This window comes from Miscanthus floridulus, chromosome 13, assembly GCF_019320115.1.
Source record: "Miscanthus floridulus cultivar M001 chromosome 13, ASM1932011v1, whole genome shotgun sequence".
Lineage (NCBI taxonomy): Eukaryota > Viridiplantae > Streptophyta > Magnoliopsida > Poales > Poaceae > Miscanthus > Miscanthus floridulus.
In genome coordinates, this window is record NC_089592.1 from 65,520,928 (window position 1) to 65,536,626 (window position 15,699).

Consider the following 15,699-nt stretch of genomic DNA (forward strand, 5'->3'; position numbering starts at 1 on the left):
GTGCGGAGGGAGAAAATTACTCGAGCAACCAATAGCTTTAGCGCAAATGTAGCCATTTTGTGTGATGTTCTAAATCCTTCGTCCAATTCATGTTGTTAAGGTCGTCTTTAACCAATTGATTCTCCCTCCATGCCAAAGGGTATCAATGTCAACCGGTGCTTTACCATTGATCTAGAATGCAAAGACTTTGCTTGATCCTCTCTTCTGACCTATGTTAGGACCGTCGCTTTTCGCCACCGCATGTCCGTGGGGCTCGCATAGGTACAGATGTCTAGCGGCACGTCTCCCTCGGCGGTTCAGACCAGCTTCCGCCAATCCCTCCCTCCCCTCCCCTCCCCTCCCCTCCAAATGGGTGCTCCCGTGGCGACGTTGCTCCCGTTGCTCCGCCATTCTCTCTCTCAAGTCTCGCCTCGTTCCTACCTGCATTGCCCATCCCCGCACTCCTCTCCTCCTAGCGACCCTATCACCCACCCGCGCGCGAACGCCATGGGAGAAGCCCTGATAGGCAGGCTGGAGGCGGCGGTATCCCGGCTGGAGGCACTCAGCGGTGGGGCACGTGGCGGCCTGTCCGACACTGCATCAGCACAGGACCCGCCGATCGTGGCCTTCGACGATCTTGTCGCCAGCGCGCTCGGCAGGGTGTCCGCGGCCGCCGGCAAGATCGGGGCGGACGTCGCCGAGGTGACGGGATTGGTGGAGAGGGCGTTCTTGGTTGGGAAAGACCTTCTTGTCAGGACCAACCACACACAGGTGCGCCTCTTGTTCGTCTCAGCTTTCCTATCTCTGTGAATGACAGTGAAGTCTGAAATCTTAACATGGGAAATAAAGTATTTGAGCATTTGATACATTTGTGTGGTTGATGATCAATTGTTTCAATGCTTGTGATTTGGTACTCGGTAGAAACCAACAATGGAGTCAGTGACGACGTTTATGGGGCCTCTGAATGAAACGATCTTGGAGGCCAACGCATTGGCGGAGGGGACGAGATCGATCTATGCCAACCATCTAAAAGCAGCTGCTGGTAGCCTGGCCGCTTTGGCATGGATTGGTTACACAGGCAAAGGTTGCGGTAAGTATCAACTATCACGTTCCAACCTTTTAGTAAATTATTAATTATGTGATGGGGGGCTGAAACACATGCCAATACATGTTCTGCTGCTGCTCATGTATGTTAAAGTGGGAGCCTAACTGGATTTTGTATCTCTCTTCAGGTATGCCTCTTCCGATTGCTCATGTAGAAGAGAGCTGGCAAATGGCAGAGTTCTACAGCAATAAGGTACATTACTCATAGTTGACAGCTTTTCTAATATGATACTAGGGTTCATCTGTTCCAAAAATATGCACCTAGACAATATGTAAAGGGATTAGTGATTGAAGGAGGAAATGATCAAATGAATCCCTTATCAGGTACCAAGTTCTAGGGCAAAAATGTGTAAACAATACAGTAAAACTCAAGGCTCCCAAGAAAATGGAAATGTGAAGTTCAAAGACCGTGTCCATACTTAAAATTTATATTAAAAAAACATGTTTTATAAAACAAAAACAAATTCAGAGCTAATTAATAACAGTCGAAAAGGACCACCAACTGCTTACTTAGCATAACACAATTTCTAACTAAGCCTGTTCAGAGATTAACTTTAGTATAATTGATTTCCTAAGCATATATAGATTTAATCTTATTAGTGTTGGACAATGATATCACAGGTGCTTGTGGAATACAAAAATAAGGACCCTGATCATGTGGAGTGGGCTAAAGCCCTAAAAGAGCTTTACGTGCCCAATTTGCGTGATTATGTGAAGAGGTACTACCCATTGGGTCCTGCATGGCAACCGCCAGGAAGTGCAAACAACAAGGCACCTTCAGTTCCGTCCGCTCCTACATCTCTTTCCATCTCTTCGGCCTCATCATCCCACCCAAAATCTGGAATGTCAGCAGTATTTGCTGAAATCAGCTCTGGGAAACCAGTGACACAAGGTCAGCTCAGTCTGAGTTTTCATTTGATTTTCGGTTGAACAACTCGTACACCTGCCCAGTTCATGCACTAAAATTATGTTACAGTTACTGCTTCACCTTCTTGTTATATATACAGGCCTCAGGAAGGTAACTGATGACATGAAGAGCAAAAATAGAACAGACAAAACAGGTGTTGTAGCTGCTGAAGGAAAAGAAACTCGCAATGCACCTTCCTTTAGCTCAACTAAAGGTCCTGCTAAATTGGAGCTCCAAATGGGTCGCAAGTAATGTTATGCTCCTTCCTATCCAGAAATGCGAATAAACCATCAATGAAACAATCTCACTCGATTAATGTCATTCCCTATCAGATGGGTGGCTGAGCATCATGTTGGGAACAAGAGCTTAATTATTGAAGATTGTGATACCAAACAGTCGGTGTATGTATATGGATGCAAGGATTGTGTGCTGCAAGTCAAAGGTACTTTCCCACCAAAGTGCTACGAATAAATCTTCATTCTTTTTTAAGAGAAAACAATAACCGTCCAAGCGTATATGTGGACACTGTTGTGCAGGGAAAGTGAACAACATAACAATTGATAAGTGCATCAAAGTAGGAGTCTTATTCAAGGTACATCTGTTGACAAACCAACACAAACTTCCAGGGAATTCTTGTTGTTGCATTAACTTGTCATGTATTGTTATCAGGGGGTTGTAGCGGCTTGTGAAATTGTGAACTGTAACAGTGCAGAGGTCCAATGTGAGGTAGATTTTCTTCCAAACATATATATAGCAGCGCTCCCATGCTATGTGATTGTTAAGATAACATATTTACTTGTATCAGTTCATGCAAATATCTTATGCTTTTTAGTGATTTTTTTTAACGAATTATGCTTTCTAATGATACTACAGGGCTCGGTTCCGACTATATCAATAGACAACACATCTGGCTGCCAACTTTACTTAAGCAAGGAATCTTTAGAGACATCTATAACAACCGCTAAATCAAGTGAAATCAATGCTCTTGTTCCAGATGCAAACACTGACGGTGATTGGGTGAGTACTCTACTGACTTCTTTCGTTTAGACCGAGGCTCTCCTATTTTACTTTCAAAGTTACCAATGAATTACAATGGATGGAACCAAAGTTGATTTTAATTAAGTAAACTGAAACTTTCAGTTTTCTGTTTTTCATGACCCTCAATATTTTTTAACTTCATATTTCACCATCCAGCATTTACACAATCATTCTGGGAGAATATGGAGAAAGTTGAAATGATGAAGACCATAGTTGCTTTTTATATAAATAAAATATACGCTGGTCTTGAGTACTCTTTCATTTTGCTGAACTGTTGCAGGCCGAGCATTCCTTGCCCCAGCAGTATATTCACGCGTTCAAAGACGGACAATTTACAACATCTCCAGTGTCTCATTCTGGCGCTTGATTGTCTGCACGGCTGCCATTTGTTATTTTCGTTTGTTTACATCAGCTAGCTTACGTGCCGTCTGGACTTGTATTTTGTAGTTAGCAAGGTAATTAGATATTAGAACGGGTCAATTTTGATAGCTTGACTCACTTATTGGGCTGTTTCTTCTTCCTCTCCTTATTAATTTAATCATAGATGTCACAAAACAAAAGTATCCTGTTGCTGTCCTAACTTGTGATAATGTCATTCAGACATTAATCAGGATAATACATAGTAATTTTTGCAGCTCAGATAATTGTATGTCACTTTCAAAGCAATAAATGTTTAATAGCAAATACTCAATCTTGAACTTTCATTTATCTAGATAACATATCTTGTACATGGTTGACTGCTTCTCGTCTAAACCGTTTTCTGTATATCTTTTTTTAGCTTGTTCAGCACAAAAACCAACTAAAACCGGGGTCGTTTTCGTATTGAAAGAACTCAGGCCCTCAGGGGCATCAACACGATGATCCGTTGGAAAATCCAGACGCCAGCTTTGCTCTCAGATCCTTCCTCAAAATCTTGCCAGATGGCGCCTTCGGGATAGCCTCCACGAAGAAGATCTTGTGCAGCCTCTTGTAGAACACCACCTGTTTCGCCACGTACTGTTTGATCTCGTCCTCGGTGATCTCGGAGCCACCGGAGGTCACGACGAACGCCACCGGGATCTCGCCGCAGGAGTCATCCTTCAGTCTGCACCGGACCAAGTATCAAGCGAACGTTGTTCAGAACTTGTGCAACTCGACCGAGAATGCGTGGGAAAGCCGGTGGCTACTTACGGGACGGCGGCGGCGTCGGCGATGCTGGGGTGGGCGATGAGCATGGCCTCGAGCTCCGCCGGAGCGACTTGGAACCCCTTGTACTTGATGAGCTCCTTGAGCCGGTCGACGATGAAGATCTCGTCGTCGTCGTCGACGTACCCGATGTCTCCGGTGTGCAGCCACCCCTCCGAGTCGATGGTCTTCGCCGTGGCCTCCGGGTTGTTGAGGTACCCTGCGCGTACCAGACCGGCAGCCAATGTGTCACCTTCAAGCTGCCCTTGTCTGGAGTAGACAGAAGTGTTTGTTTGTAATTTGTGCAAGAAGAAAAAAAACCGGGTACCTTTCATCAACTGCTTGCCCCTGATGCAAATCTCCCCGGGCTGGTTGCGGGGGAGGGACAGCCCGGTCTCCGGGTCGATGATCTTGAGCTCGGCATTCCTCACCACCGTGCCGCAGGCGCCGGACTTCACCGGCAACGGCTCCTTGGCAAACGCCATGCACATTGAGAGCACCGGGCCTGCCTCTGTCATCCCATAGCCCTGTCCGAGCACGGCGCGAGGGAGCTTGGCGCGCAGCATGTCCTGCAGCTCCTTGCCCATGGGCGCGGCCCCCGAGATGACCATGCGCACCGAGGAGAGGTCGTGGCTGTCGATGGCGTCGCTCTTGGCCATCTCCACGGCGATGGGCAGCACGAGCGGGACGATGGTGATGCGGTGCCGCTTCACCAGCTCGAACATGCGGAGGGTGTCGAAGCGCTTCATGATCACGAGCGCGGCGCCGGCGCGCATCCCGCACAGCAGGATGGAGTGCAGCGAGTACACGTGGAACATGGGCAGCACGCAGAGCACGACGTCGTCCTCCCGGAAGTGGAGGTTCGGGTTGTCGCCGTCCACGAGCTGCGCCACGCTGGTCACCAGCCCGCGGTGCGACAGCATCACCCCCTTGGGCAGACCCGTCGTGCCGGACGAGTACGGCAGCGCGACCACGTCGTTCGCCACGTCGATGGCCGCCTCGGGCAGTGCCGAGCCGTCGGCAGAGGCGAGGTCGGAAAACGAGACGCAGCCCTCGGCGCCGTCGCCCGTTGCGACGACGGTGACGCCGGCGAGCCCCCGCACCTTGCCGACGAACGCCGGCTCGGTGATGACGACGGTGGCGCCGGAGGCCGCCGCCTGCTTGGCGATCTCGGGCGGGGTGTGGAGCGGGTTGGCCGTGGTGGCGGCGGCGCCGAGGCGGGAGCACGCGATGAACGCAAGCGCGAACTCCACGGAGTTTGGGAGCAGCAGCATCACCGTGCCCCCGCTGCGGACGCCTAGGGTGGCGCGCATCCCGGCCGCGACGCCGCGCGACAGGCGGTCCACGTCGCCGAACGTGAGCGTCTGGCCCGTGGCGCCGTCGATGAGGCACGCGCGGTCGCGGCGCTCCGTCAGGCGCTCCAGGACGTAGTCGTGGAGCGGAAGGTGGTCCGGGATGGCGATGTCGGGAAGCGTCGAGCGGAACACCGTCGTCATCTCGGCCTGCGGCTCCGTCGGCGACACCATCTTCTTCCGACCCGGCGGAGGTGGAGGTGTCAGGCGTGGCGCTGGAGGCTGGAGCTACGTGCAAGAGCCAAGAGGCTTGCTGCTGTTTCCGGGTTGGTGGCGCTGGATCGGAGTCGGAGCTATGTGCAAGGATGGATGTATGGCAGGTTTCCAGCTCCTGGGGAGTGGTGGAAGCTCCAGAGAGCTGACCTGATATAGGCGCGCGCTTGGTGTTTGGTGGGGATCTGAGGCCGCGTTTGGAACAAGGAAAATCGTAGGAAAAGTAGAGGATTCGGTCCAGAGGAAAGGAATTGCAAAGAAATTCAGCAAAACCTTTCCAGAGGAACGGTGACAAGGCGTGTACTTTTGGAGAAAAAAAGAATACGGTCAGACCTCTTGAAAAACTTTCCTGCAATGCTCGTGCGCTAACCAAACTCGTCGTAGCGTTTTTCCTCGGTTTTGATTCCTACGTTCCAAACACCCCTTCTAGTTATTTTCCATGTTTTTCCTTTTCTCTGTTTTACCACTACACACTCACTTCATTCCTGCGTTTTTTTTTCTATTCCCGTATTTTTTATTTCTGCGTTCCAAACATGCCTTGAAACTGGTGGCGTTTCATTATAGGATGACTGGACCAGGTCTAGCTAGAGACCTACAGCCTGTTCAGTTGGCTGGTTCGTATCATTGTTGATTCGTTTACGTGAAAGAAAAATACTGCTGGCTGGTTCACATAAACAGTATTTATGTAAGAGGGCTCGCCAGCCAGCCCAACCAGCCGCTCCCAGCCGATCAGGCCCGACAGCGTGAACAATAATTTGACGCTACGTAACAGTAATTCTGTCTGAGCAAACACGGCCTGGAAATAATTGAATCAACTTAGGGGGTGTCCTCTAAATTCATTATATAGTCAGTGCTATTAGATGTCCTAGTAGTACTTAGATATACATAATCAAGCACGACTTAACATCTACTTGTAATACGATACAAGTTGTATTAGGTCTAATCTTATTATATCTCTGTAGAAATATATCTTTAATTATTTCTAATCATACGCATCTGTACTTTAAATACACTTTTCATTCGAACGTGAACTCATAGATATATTTTTGTATGTGCTACAATTCATGTCAACTATGTTAGGCTGATCTTCACCAAGTTGGCCCAACAGCTAATTTGGGCCTTGATCCGCGCCCTGATCGGGGGCGTCCAATCCAATCATGGTTGGTGGCCCCCCGTCGTGTAGCGCTATAAAGAGAAAGGTGAGGGCTGGAGCACTAGGCACGAGGTTCACCGCAGCCGCCGTTTTCCCCACCTACATTTCAAACCCTAACCGATCATTGGAGCGTTCTGAGTGACGAGAAGCGCCACCACCTTCGCCGCCACCACTGGATCGCGCCTTCACTGCACTACGTCTGACTTCGACACCGCCGGCGGACTCCACTGCTACCCCTACACCGACACCTGTTCATCAACACCGAACACCGATGCCATGGCTAGCTCCTCCGCCAAACCCACTGATGGCCAGCCACTTCTTTTCCCCTCTCTCTCTCTCTATCTCTAGTTCTTGTTCTAGGTTTGTTTATCCCAAATGTAAGTGAATACACCCACTAATCTACACCTAGTCGATCCGCTAGTTATCACAATGGTATCAGTTGCCTACTAGATGGTAGATCTAGATCGGGGTAGTTTGTTTTTCAGCAAGTAGAAGGAGATGAATCGATTGGTTCGAATCAAGCAGAAATAGTCTTACCCTAACCCTAACCCACCGATGAAAGCAAAGGACCGGGCCTTACCTTGCCGCCGGTCACCACCACCGACCGTCTACAAGACAGCGCGTGGGAAGAACGACCGCGCCGCCGCTTCGCCGGCGCGCGGGAAGACCGCCGAGTCGTGGGCTCGTCAGCGCCTCTGACGCTCCGTGTGCGGGCGCAAAGGGCAAAGCCGCACAACCCTTCGACGGCGGCGCGCTCACCCTCGGGTGGATGCGTGCACCGGTGAAGGGGCGTGCGATGGCGCCGCCATCTCCTCCGGCCGCCACTGGCGGCCACCGCTGTGCCGTCATCTTCGAGCGTCGTCGGATGAGAGAGAAGGGGAGGGAGAGAATGAAGTTAGGGTTTCGGGGGAGACGACGGCCGCCGTTTTTGTTCCATCGAAATGGTCGAACAGCCGTCCGATCCACATGAACGCCTAAGAACGGTCGGGCGGCTTTTCGGCCCAGGCGGGATCAGACATTTCCGCGCAGTGCGCGTGCAGTTTGGGCCTGCTAGGCTGCTCTACTGGGCCACGGAGTGAAGAATGCGCGTTAGCGCGAAGTGAGCCACGGGCCGAATTCTTGAATGGGTCCTATGAATAGTAGAAGAAGAGCTTTACTTTTATATTTTTCAGAAGCATTTATTTGATGGTTTTTTTTCAAATTTGGATGTTTAAATCTCTATTCATTTTGCACCAACGTGTATATTGCTTAGAGAGTAGATCAGTACATAATGCTTATGAAAAAGTAGTTTTTCATGTTTCCGCTGTTATGTTTAAGTACATCCTCTAATTAATCTTAGAACGGAAATTTTAATTGGAGGAGTAGTGATTTTTGTTTAAGTTGAATTATGGTATTGTTATTTTTCTAACCAACGTTGATGATAACAATATTATAAATTTATTCATGAGTTTTTTCATACATTAATTCTATTTCTACCCAACGGTGATGTAGAATTAGTGTAGAAGAATGTTGTATGTTTTAATTTTGACCAACGTTAAATTACGGCATGCAATTATTATTTCAACAGTTTCTCACTTTCTCTGACGTTGTTTCAGGCTACAACCCAATGACGTTTATCTCGTCCATTGCGCCTCTCAATGGGAGCAACTATAACACATGGCGAGAGAAGCTTGAGATAGCACTTGCGCTCTCTGATAATGATCTAGCACTTATCTCTTCATGTCCCACTGAACCAGTGGACCCGGTAAGGGAAGCAAATGAGACTGATGCAGCTTTCACTACTCGGCAGCGTGACCATGCAGAAGTGAGAATGAAGTAGGATCTTGATCGTGCGAAGTGGGATAGTTCAAACCGCAAGTGTTTAATGATTATTGTCGATACGGGACCCACCGGATACCCCATAATGCAGGGAAAAGATCTAGTCTAACTAGGATTTCTTTCCCTGTAAACTTAGTAGTAGTATTATTCTGTAATCCTACTAGGAACCTTATTGTAAATCGACTAGGACTCTGACCTCCTGACTATATAAAGGAGGGCAGAGTTCCTAGAGAGACAGAGACTAAGACAACACAACACTTTACAATCAATCCAACGCAAAGGCTAACGCTGACTAGACGTAAGGCTATTACTCGATCACGGTCGAGGGCCCGAACCAGGATAAATCGACTGTCTCTTGCGTTTACCATCGAGTTCTGCATACGCTGAAGCCCGAACATACTGCCCCGGGTACCCCCGTGGCAGGCTATCGGTGGTGAAACATCGACGGCTGGCGTGCCAGGTAGGGGCTTTCGGCGAATTTGCATCCGAGAGCTTGACGGACCTCTACAACATGATCTTCTCGATGGGATCAACCTTCATCTTCGGTTCATGGATCTGCGAGGCGGACGACAACAGCAAGCTTCAAGGCCGTATCCTCGAAGATTCGAATCACCATGAAAACCTTTCTATTTCGGCGACTACGACAGATCAAATCGCCGGAAGATTCACGCAGCTCATGATATCTGATCCAACTTGTAACAACCCAAAAATCCACACACTAAAAATACCAACTACAAAATTTTTCTTAGAACTCCCATGCGATGATGAGTGTCATGTATGGTAACCCAACCTAAGAGATGCATTAGGTCTAACCCCAACCCAAGTTAACACATAAGCATGGCATGCCATTTGTTAATTGTGTTTATTTAAATGATAACAAATAAAGTATTGCATACATTGTTAAATCAAACTATGATCTGGAATTCTATTTGCTTTATGTTATGCTTATCAACTCCTTTGAAGTAATAAACCATGAAGCAACTAATTAATCAAAGCAAGGAATAAAAGATTAAAAAGAGAATTATTTCTATGTTTGTATAACAAAACTACACCTATTTTTGTTATACAAAATAGCTAAATAAAATCTCCTAAAACTCCAATAAATTAGGTACACCAAGTTGGAATTCAAGTTCTAGAACCAAATTTGAATTCAAACAAAAGAGAAGAAATGAAAAACAAAATAGAAAAAGAAGAGAAAGGATGTAGGCCTCGCAAGCCGCCTCGGCCTGCTCGGCCCACACCAAGCCAGCCGGCCCAACCGGCCTGCCAACCCTTCCCGTCTTCCCAGCGCGCGCATGGCCCATGAGCCGGCCCAGCGCGTCGCCCACGCCCACGCACCCGTCTGCCTTGCTCGCAGCCACTGCCCGCTGGACCCCGCATGTCAGCCACCCCCGTCTACAGTGTCATCTTCCTCACCCACGCCTCAACCGCCTACGCGACCGGCGCCCGACAGCGGTGGCAGGGGCGAGCCAAGGGGTCACGCCCGGGGCATGGCCTTGTCCCCTTGGCGCCACGCCCACACAACCACACACGGCCGTTGGATGGGATGCACGCCTTCGATCCTCCTCAATCTCCAGCCATCAAACGTCGGGTTTCATGGCCGAGCTTGGCTATAAGAGCCCCGATCCCGATTGCCCTAGCGCTCGTCCCATCGCCCCGCCGCCACTTGGTGGCCAACCACTTCACACCGAGAGTAAGAGGCTAAGGAGGAGTTCGAGAGAGGAGAACGGAGCCACTGTCGGGAGGAGGACCGGGAGCACGCCGGAGTTCAGAGCACCACCGTGGATCAAGCCAGAGCGGACGACACTGCACGGCACTGCTTCTGAAGCTACACGACCGCAACTCGTCACTGCACCGCCATCCTCTCTTCCACATCACCCACGGTGAGCCCCTGATTCTTCCCCTACTCGTCGTCGGACCTTGCTACTTCGGCCATGGCGCTCCATACCGTGAGCGCGTAGGCCAAGGCCATCCCCGGTCTCTAGGCACACAAGCATAGCACACTCACGCGCACGTCGCGACCACCCCCGAGCCCTTGGACGCTATAGACCTCTCCAAGTCCCATGGACGCCGTAGCCAAGCACGCATGCCATGCTCACGATGCCGCCGCCATGGCGCAGCCACCACCGGAGCACTAGGCCACCACCGGAGCACCAGACCACCTCTGAGCACCAGACCACCTCCGAGCACCAGACCACCTCCAAGCACCAGACCACCGGTCCGAGCACCCAACCATCGGCCAGAGCACCGACCACCATGGCTAGTACTGCTGGGAGCACCTAGCGCCTCCTTGACTTGCCTGTCTTGTTCGCTGAAGCCATGGGTAACTCACGCGCATGCCATGACCACCCCACTGGAGCCCCGTAGTGACCCACGCGCCTCGCCGTCGTCACCATGTTGTCGTGGCCGCCGGGAAGACCCTACCGACCACCTAGAAACTGGAAGTCCTACCCTAAGCTCCGAACGCCCTCGCCGTGTCCACATGGATCCATAGGAGCCTACACACCCCACTGTGACGCCCCTCTGAGGTCATAGCCCCCACACCGACGCCGCCAACATGATCGGAGGGCCGCCGCCGTGGCCAAAGCCACCGGAGGCCCTGGAGGACCCCTCGACCTGCCCAACATGCCTGCTGGAGCATTGTGATGCCCATGCACACCACAGAACCGGCCAATGCCGCTGCACCTGCGCCATTCCCGCACGCTGGTTGTGCTCGAGCCACTGTTTGTCATGACCAGTGACTTAGGAGGCACCATCCATCGCCTTGACCCCACCGTTGTAGTCGCCATGGCGCGAGGAGGCTTTTCCCCACCTCAATTGGATGCCTGAGCCATTGCGGGAGCTCGCCGGTGAGCACATTGCTAGCAGGAGCGTGCCGTGGAAGAAGCAGAGGAGAAGGGGCGAGTTGAGCAGCGTAGCCCTGCACCCGGTGCACATGAGCCTAGCCGAGGGGAAATGACGATGGACTCGGACCACCATGGACCCTGTCTTAAGTCCATGGACCATGAACTTGGGTCCACCGTGAGCCGCGCTCACGCCCACAGCCAGGAAACAAAGCCCAGTAAGAGCCCAACTGCGCCACATGGCAGCGCCACAGCACGCCACATGTCCGAGTTAGCCCAGCCCAAATCTAGCCCATATCCAGGCCCAACCGGCCCAGTTTGAACCCGACCCGTATTGACCGTTGACCGTAGACCATTGACCATTGACTCGCCGTTGACTGACGTTGACTTGACCGAACCTACATGTCAGTGACCCAAGAGTCCCTGGACCCACCTGTCAGAACTGATGACGTTGCTGACGTCAGCTCAACACCACCTATCAGCTCGGAACCGAGACGCTGATGTCATGCTGACGTCAGCATGCCACGTGGACCAGTCACTGCGTGCCATGTGTCAGCCCCGAATTAATTCAGCCTTTTCCATTTTTAGAAATGAATTAAACTTTGGAAATTCATAACCAATTCGTATGACCTCAGAAAAATACGAAACCAGGACCAAAATTCTTCTAAAATCGAGCTCTACGCAATGAACCCATGTTTGAGTGCATTTGGCTCTTTTGAATTTTCATTGCTTCTTTGTGCCACTCTATAGACGTCGCTAATGCGACTATAATGCGAACGTTGTAGATTCGGAGGAGAACCTGATGGACGAGGACCGTGAGTACCATGAGGAGAACGGAGACGACTACACTGAAGGTGCCACATCCCACCCAATCTCGTAGCACCTATTACGCATGGTTAACATAGAACTGCTATCGCTTTACTTTACTGCTACAGTCATATTATGATAGGACTTGCATGGTAGTATGCTTGCTTGAAAGCCTTTACCTTGACACAACCTTACCCCCACATACCCTACTATTAGGCTAGACATACACTTACTGCTATATATTTCATTACTTATACTTCTACTATGCTTATACTACGTGCGTGGTGGAAACTGGTGTTATCTGGACTATGGGGAGAGTGCTGCGTGTGTGACCTGGGTGCATGGAGGGTGAGGGTTGTGTCGACCAAGTTGGAGTATACGACGAGCCTGGGGCAAGTCTTGCTATGGGATGCTACCTGGGCACCCCTAGAAATGGATACCTATGGTGGGTAAATGGTATATGAGGTGGTCCTGGGTGTGAACCTATGATGGGAGAAGCCTAGGATGGAGGTGCTGTGGTGGCACGATAAATGGAAACCCTGATGAAGACATTCTAGCTTGGTCAACCCTAAGGACTTACTAGTACTCAGATTCACCGAGAAGCCTTACGTACCACTCGCCCTATATGGTGTGGGACGGCTGGACTACTTGGTAGGATATTGCCACTACTACTAGGTTGATAGCAGATAGTGTAAGGAGATACGGGGCGTGGAGGATTTCCCCCCACACCCTTTTGAGACTTCATGGAGACCTTGTGGACCCGGCTCATGACTCACAGTTTCAGCCACCCCAGACTTGACTTGGGGTGAACCAGGGCTGAATGGTAGAGTGGCATTATCCTAGGCTAGCAAGCGGCTAGAATCAGCCTAGTTGACGATGGTCAGTGAGGAAGGCGGATCTTGTGGTTATGTAAAACCTCTGTAGAGTGTATGGTTGATCGATCGATACATGTGCCGACTTGTGGGCTATGGACCTTTCCTGGGTTTCGCTTAAACTAGATAGTGAGATGAGTCCTTCTCTTCTTTCCCCATGAGAGAGTGTCGGACGTAGTCAGGGGCTACGGGCCTTGAGACAGTGCCGAGTGGGAGTTGGCCTGTCGACTGAGCGATGGTATGGTGATGGTGTGGAGATGGTGGTATATCGATCCTAGGATCGAAACCTAGCTCAGAAAAGGGAATGGGGTGGAATGTGTGTGGGAATGGTGTTAAAACTTGACAAACTATTATTATTTACTTGATATGCTAATGCATAGGAAACCCCGGCTTTATAGGTTCCTTTGACTATGTCCAACTTGCATCCAATTTCCACAAAGCAATGCTCATAGGGATGGGAGTGGCTAGTACAAATCGTACTGATAAATTTTGGCACATAGGTTCTGCTGAGGAGTATAGCTCCGAGGAGTTTGATGGATGAGGGGTTCGTGCCTACGCTCGAGTTGGTGATCTTATCTTCAAGCTGTTCTGAATGAATGCTACATTTGATTCTGCCAATGCGGCGATGTAATAAATTATGTAATTCTGCACTATTTGTACTCTGATATTATCGTTGTATGGATGTGATATTCGACTAGAATTTGGGTAATATGATCTTCAACGGTCTTATTACACTTCCATGCTATGGATTTCCCTTCGCGGAAATCGGGATTGTTTTAGTTGGTATCAGAGCCATACCTGACCTTAGGACGAAACCCTCAGAAATGGACGATAGAATAGGATGTGAACAGCCCTTTCTTTGGTTATATACCGACCCTGCATTTACTTTTATGCAAGGCTTATCTAACATTGACCTGCTAACACCTGTTCCTTAAAACATGCAAATGGCAACGAACGTTGACTGGCCGCCCCTAGGACCACTACCTCTGGACCACGCCAAGCTTACCTTCGACCTATGTGAGCTCAGGGGTTTTGCACAGACCCTCTACCGAGTTCTCGTCACATTAGGAGTCCCCGACGAGCTTGTCAAGGTCACCTGCACCGGGAAGCTAGCTCAGGAAGGAGGAATCAAAGGACTGATTGTCACCTCAGTCGAGTTCCCAGCTAGCACCACCTTACCTTCTGTCCCAGCATTCACTGAGTTGACTATAGAGGACACAGTCGAGGAGGGACTGCGAGCTATGTCACATAAGGCACTTTGCAGAGTGATGAGGGACCACTACGAGCACCTGAAGATGACAGAGTTCCGTCTACTTCCCCAGGCCCTCGACCTCAGCCTTACCCCCAGTGAGTAGAGTTTTGCAGCCGGTAGAGTTATCCTTGTTGAGGAGGATAGATGCATTTGTGTCTCAGCTATCCACCTACTAGAGCAGGATCAGTACATGACCCAGCTAGAGCAGAGGAGACATCAGGACCAGGCCCTTCAGTGGGAGTACCAGGAGCGAGACTCACAGGGAGCACAGGAGCGAGCTAGTCTACTAGAGACAGTTGCCAAGCTATAGGACGAGCTCAACTGTCGTGAGGACATCCACAGAGCCAAGGTCACTGACTTATAGGACAAAGCAGCCGACCTAGGCAACAGGAACTGCTACCTTGATAGCAAGGTCTTGGAGTTGTAGAGTGAGTTGGATGACAAGAAGGCCAAGTTCAGCCATAGAGGAGACAGAGAGAGATCCAAGGGGATTGATATGCTGAAGATCTAATCTCGGAATAAGATGACTCGAGAGCTAGAGGAGTTCAGGAAGAAGGCCGTTCACAACTAGGGTCACCTGATCGAGGCACTCAGGTAGACCGAGTACCTACAGGACAAGTGTGAGAGGACATGGCAGGCTTGGCATAAGTCTGACAGGAAGCGCCTCAGGGAGATGAAGGGTATGTGGGATCAGCTACCCAAGGAGGTTTGCAGTAAGATGAAGCCTAGGATAGAGGAGTTTGAGTTAGCCCCGACTCGCCTCAACCTAGATGCCTGCCCTACTCTACCTGGAGCCAAGCCTACTAAGGAGCTTGCAGAGGCCTTGAAGTACGTGTCCTGACTTCACAAGTCTAACGAGGAGATCGAGATCAAGAACAGTCGTATCCCAGCTATGGTGTACGAGTTAGAGTAGAATGACCCTGCGTGGTCATGAGTCATGTTAGTAGCTTCTGTAAGTTGTACCCCATGATGTACCCCTTATGAGATGTATTATGAGATGTTATGCGTAGTATGAATCCCGCACGTCTTCAAGTGTAGCTACTGGAGATGATGCTATGTAATAAAACCTATGTAATGAATGTTTTGGATCTTATTGCATCTTATGGATCTTATTGCTTCTTTGTAATGAGTGTTGGATAGTATAAATGTTTTTCTTTAAATCATCAAAATCATGTAATCATATCAAATTATAAGCAC

The 15,699-nt window shown here is 49.9% G+C and overlaps 2 protein-coding genes across 2 annotated transcripts; one reads left to right on the top strand and one right to left on the bottom strand.

Annotated features, from left to right (window-relative positions):
• The first annotated feature begins 351 nt into the window (after positions 1–351).
• On the top strand, positions 352–3,638 carry LOC136501169 (cyclase-associated protein 1-like). Its single transcript, XM_066496662.1, has 10 exons — positions 352–750; positions 901–1,069; positions 1,212–1,276; positions 1,705–1,975; positions 2,091–2,238; positions 2,323–2,432; positions 2,527–2,582; positions 2,660–2,716; positions 2,864–3,007; positions 3,309–3,638. Exons 1-10 carry the CDS (start codon positions 487–489, stop codon positions 3,393–3,395), a joined length of 1,371 nt encoding a protein of 456 aa, XP_066352759.1. The 5' UTR covers positions 352–486; the 3' UTR covers positions 3,396–3,638.
• Positions 3,639–3,742: 104 nt separating this feature from the next.
• Positions 3,743–5,860, bottom strand: LOC136501168 (4-coumarate--CoA ligase 5). The gene is made up of 3 exons (XM_066496661.1): positions 4,521–5,860; positions 4,199–4,412; positions 3,743–4,112 (listed from the first exon to the last, which is right to left on the bottom strand). The coding sequence occupies exons 1-3, from the start codon at positions 5,716–5,718 to the stop codon at positions 3,878–3,880; spliced, it is 1,647 nt and encodes a 548-aa protein (XP_066352758.1). The 5' UTR covers positions 5,719–5,860; the 3' UTR covers positions 3,743–3,877.
• Between the last annotated feature and the right edge of the window lie 9,839 nt (positions 5,861–15,699).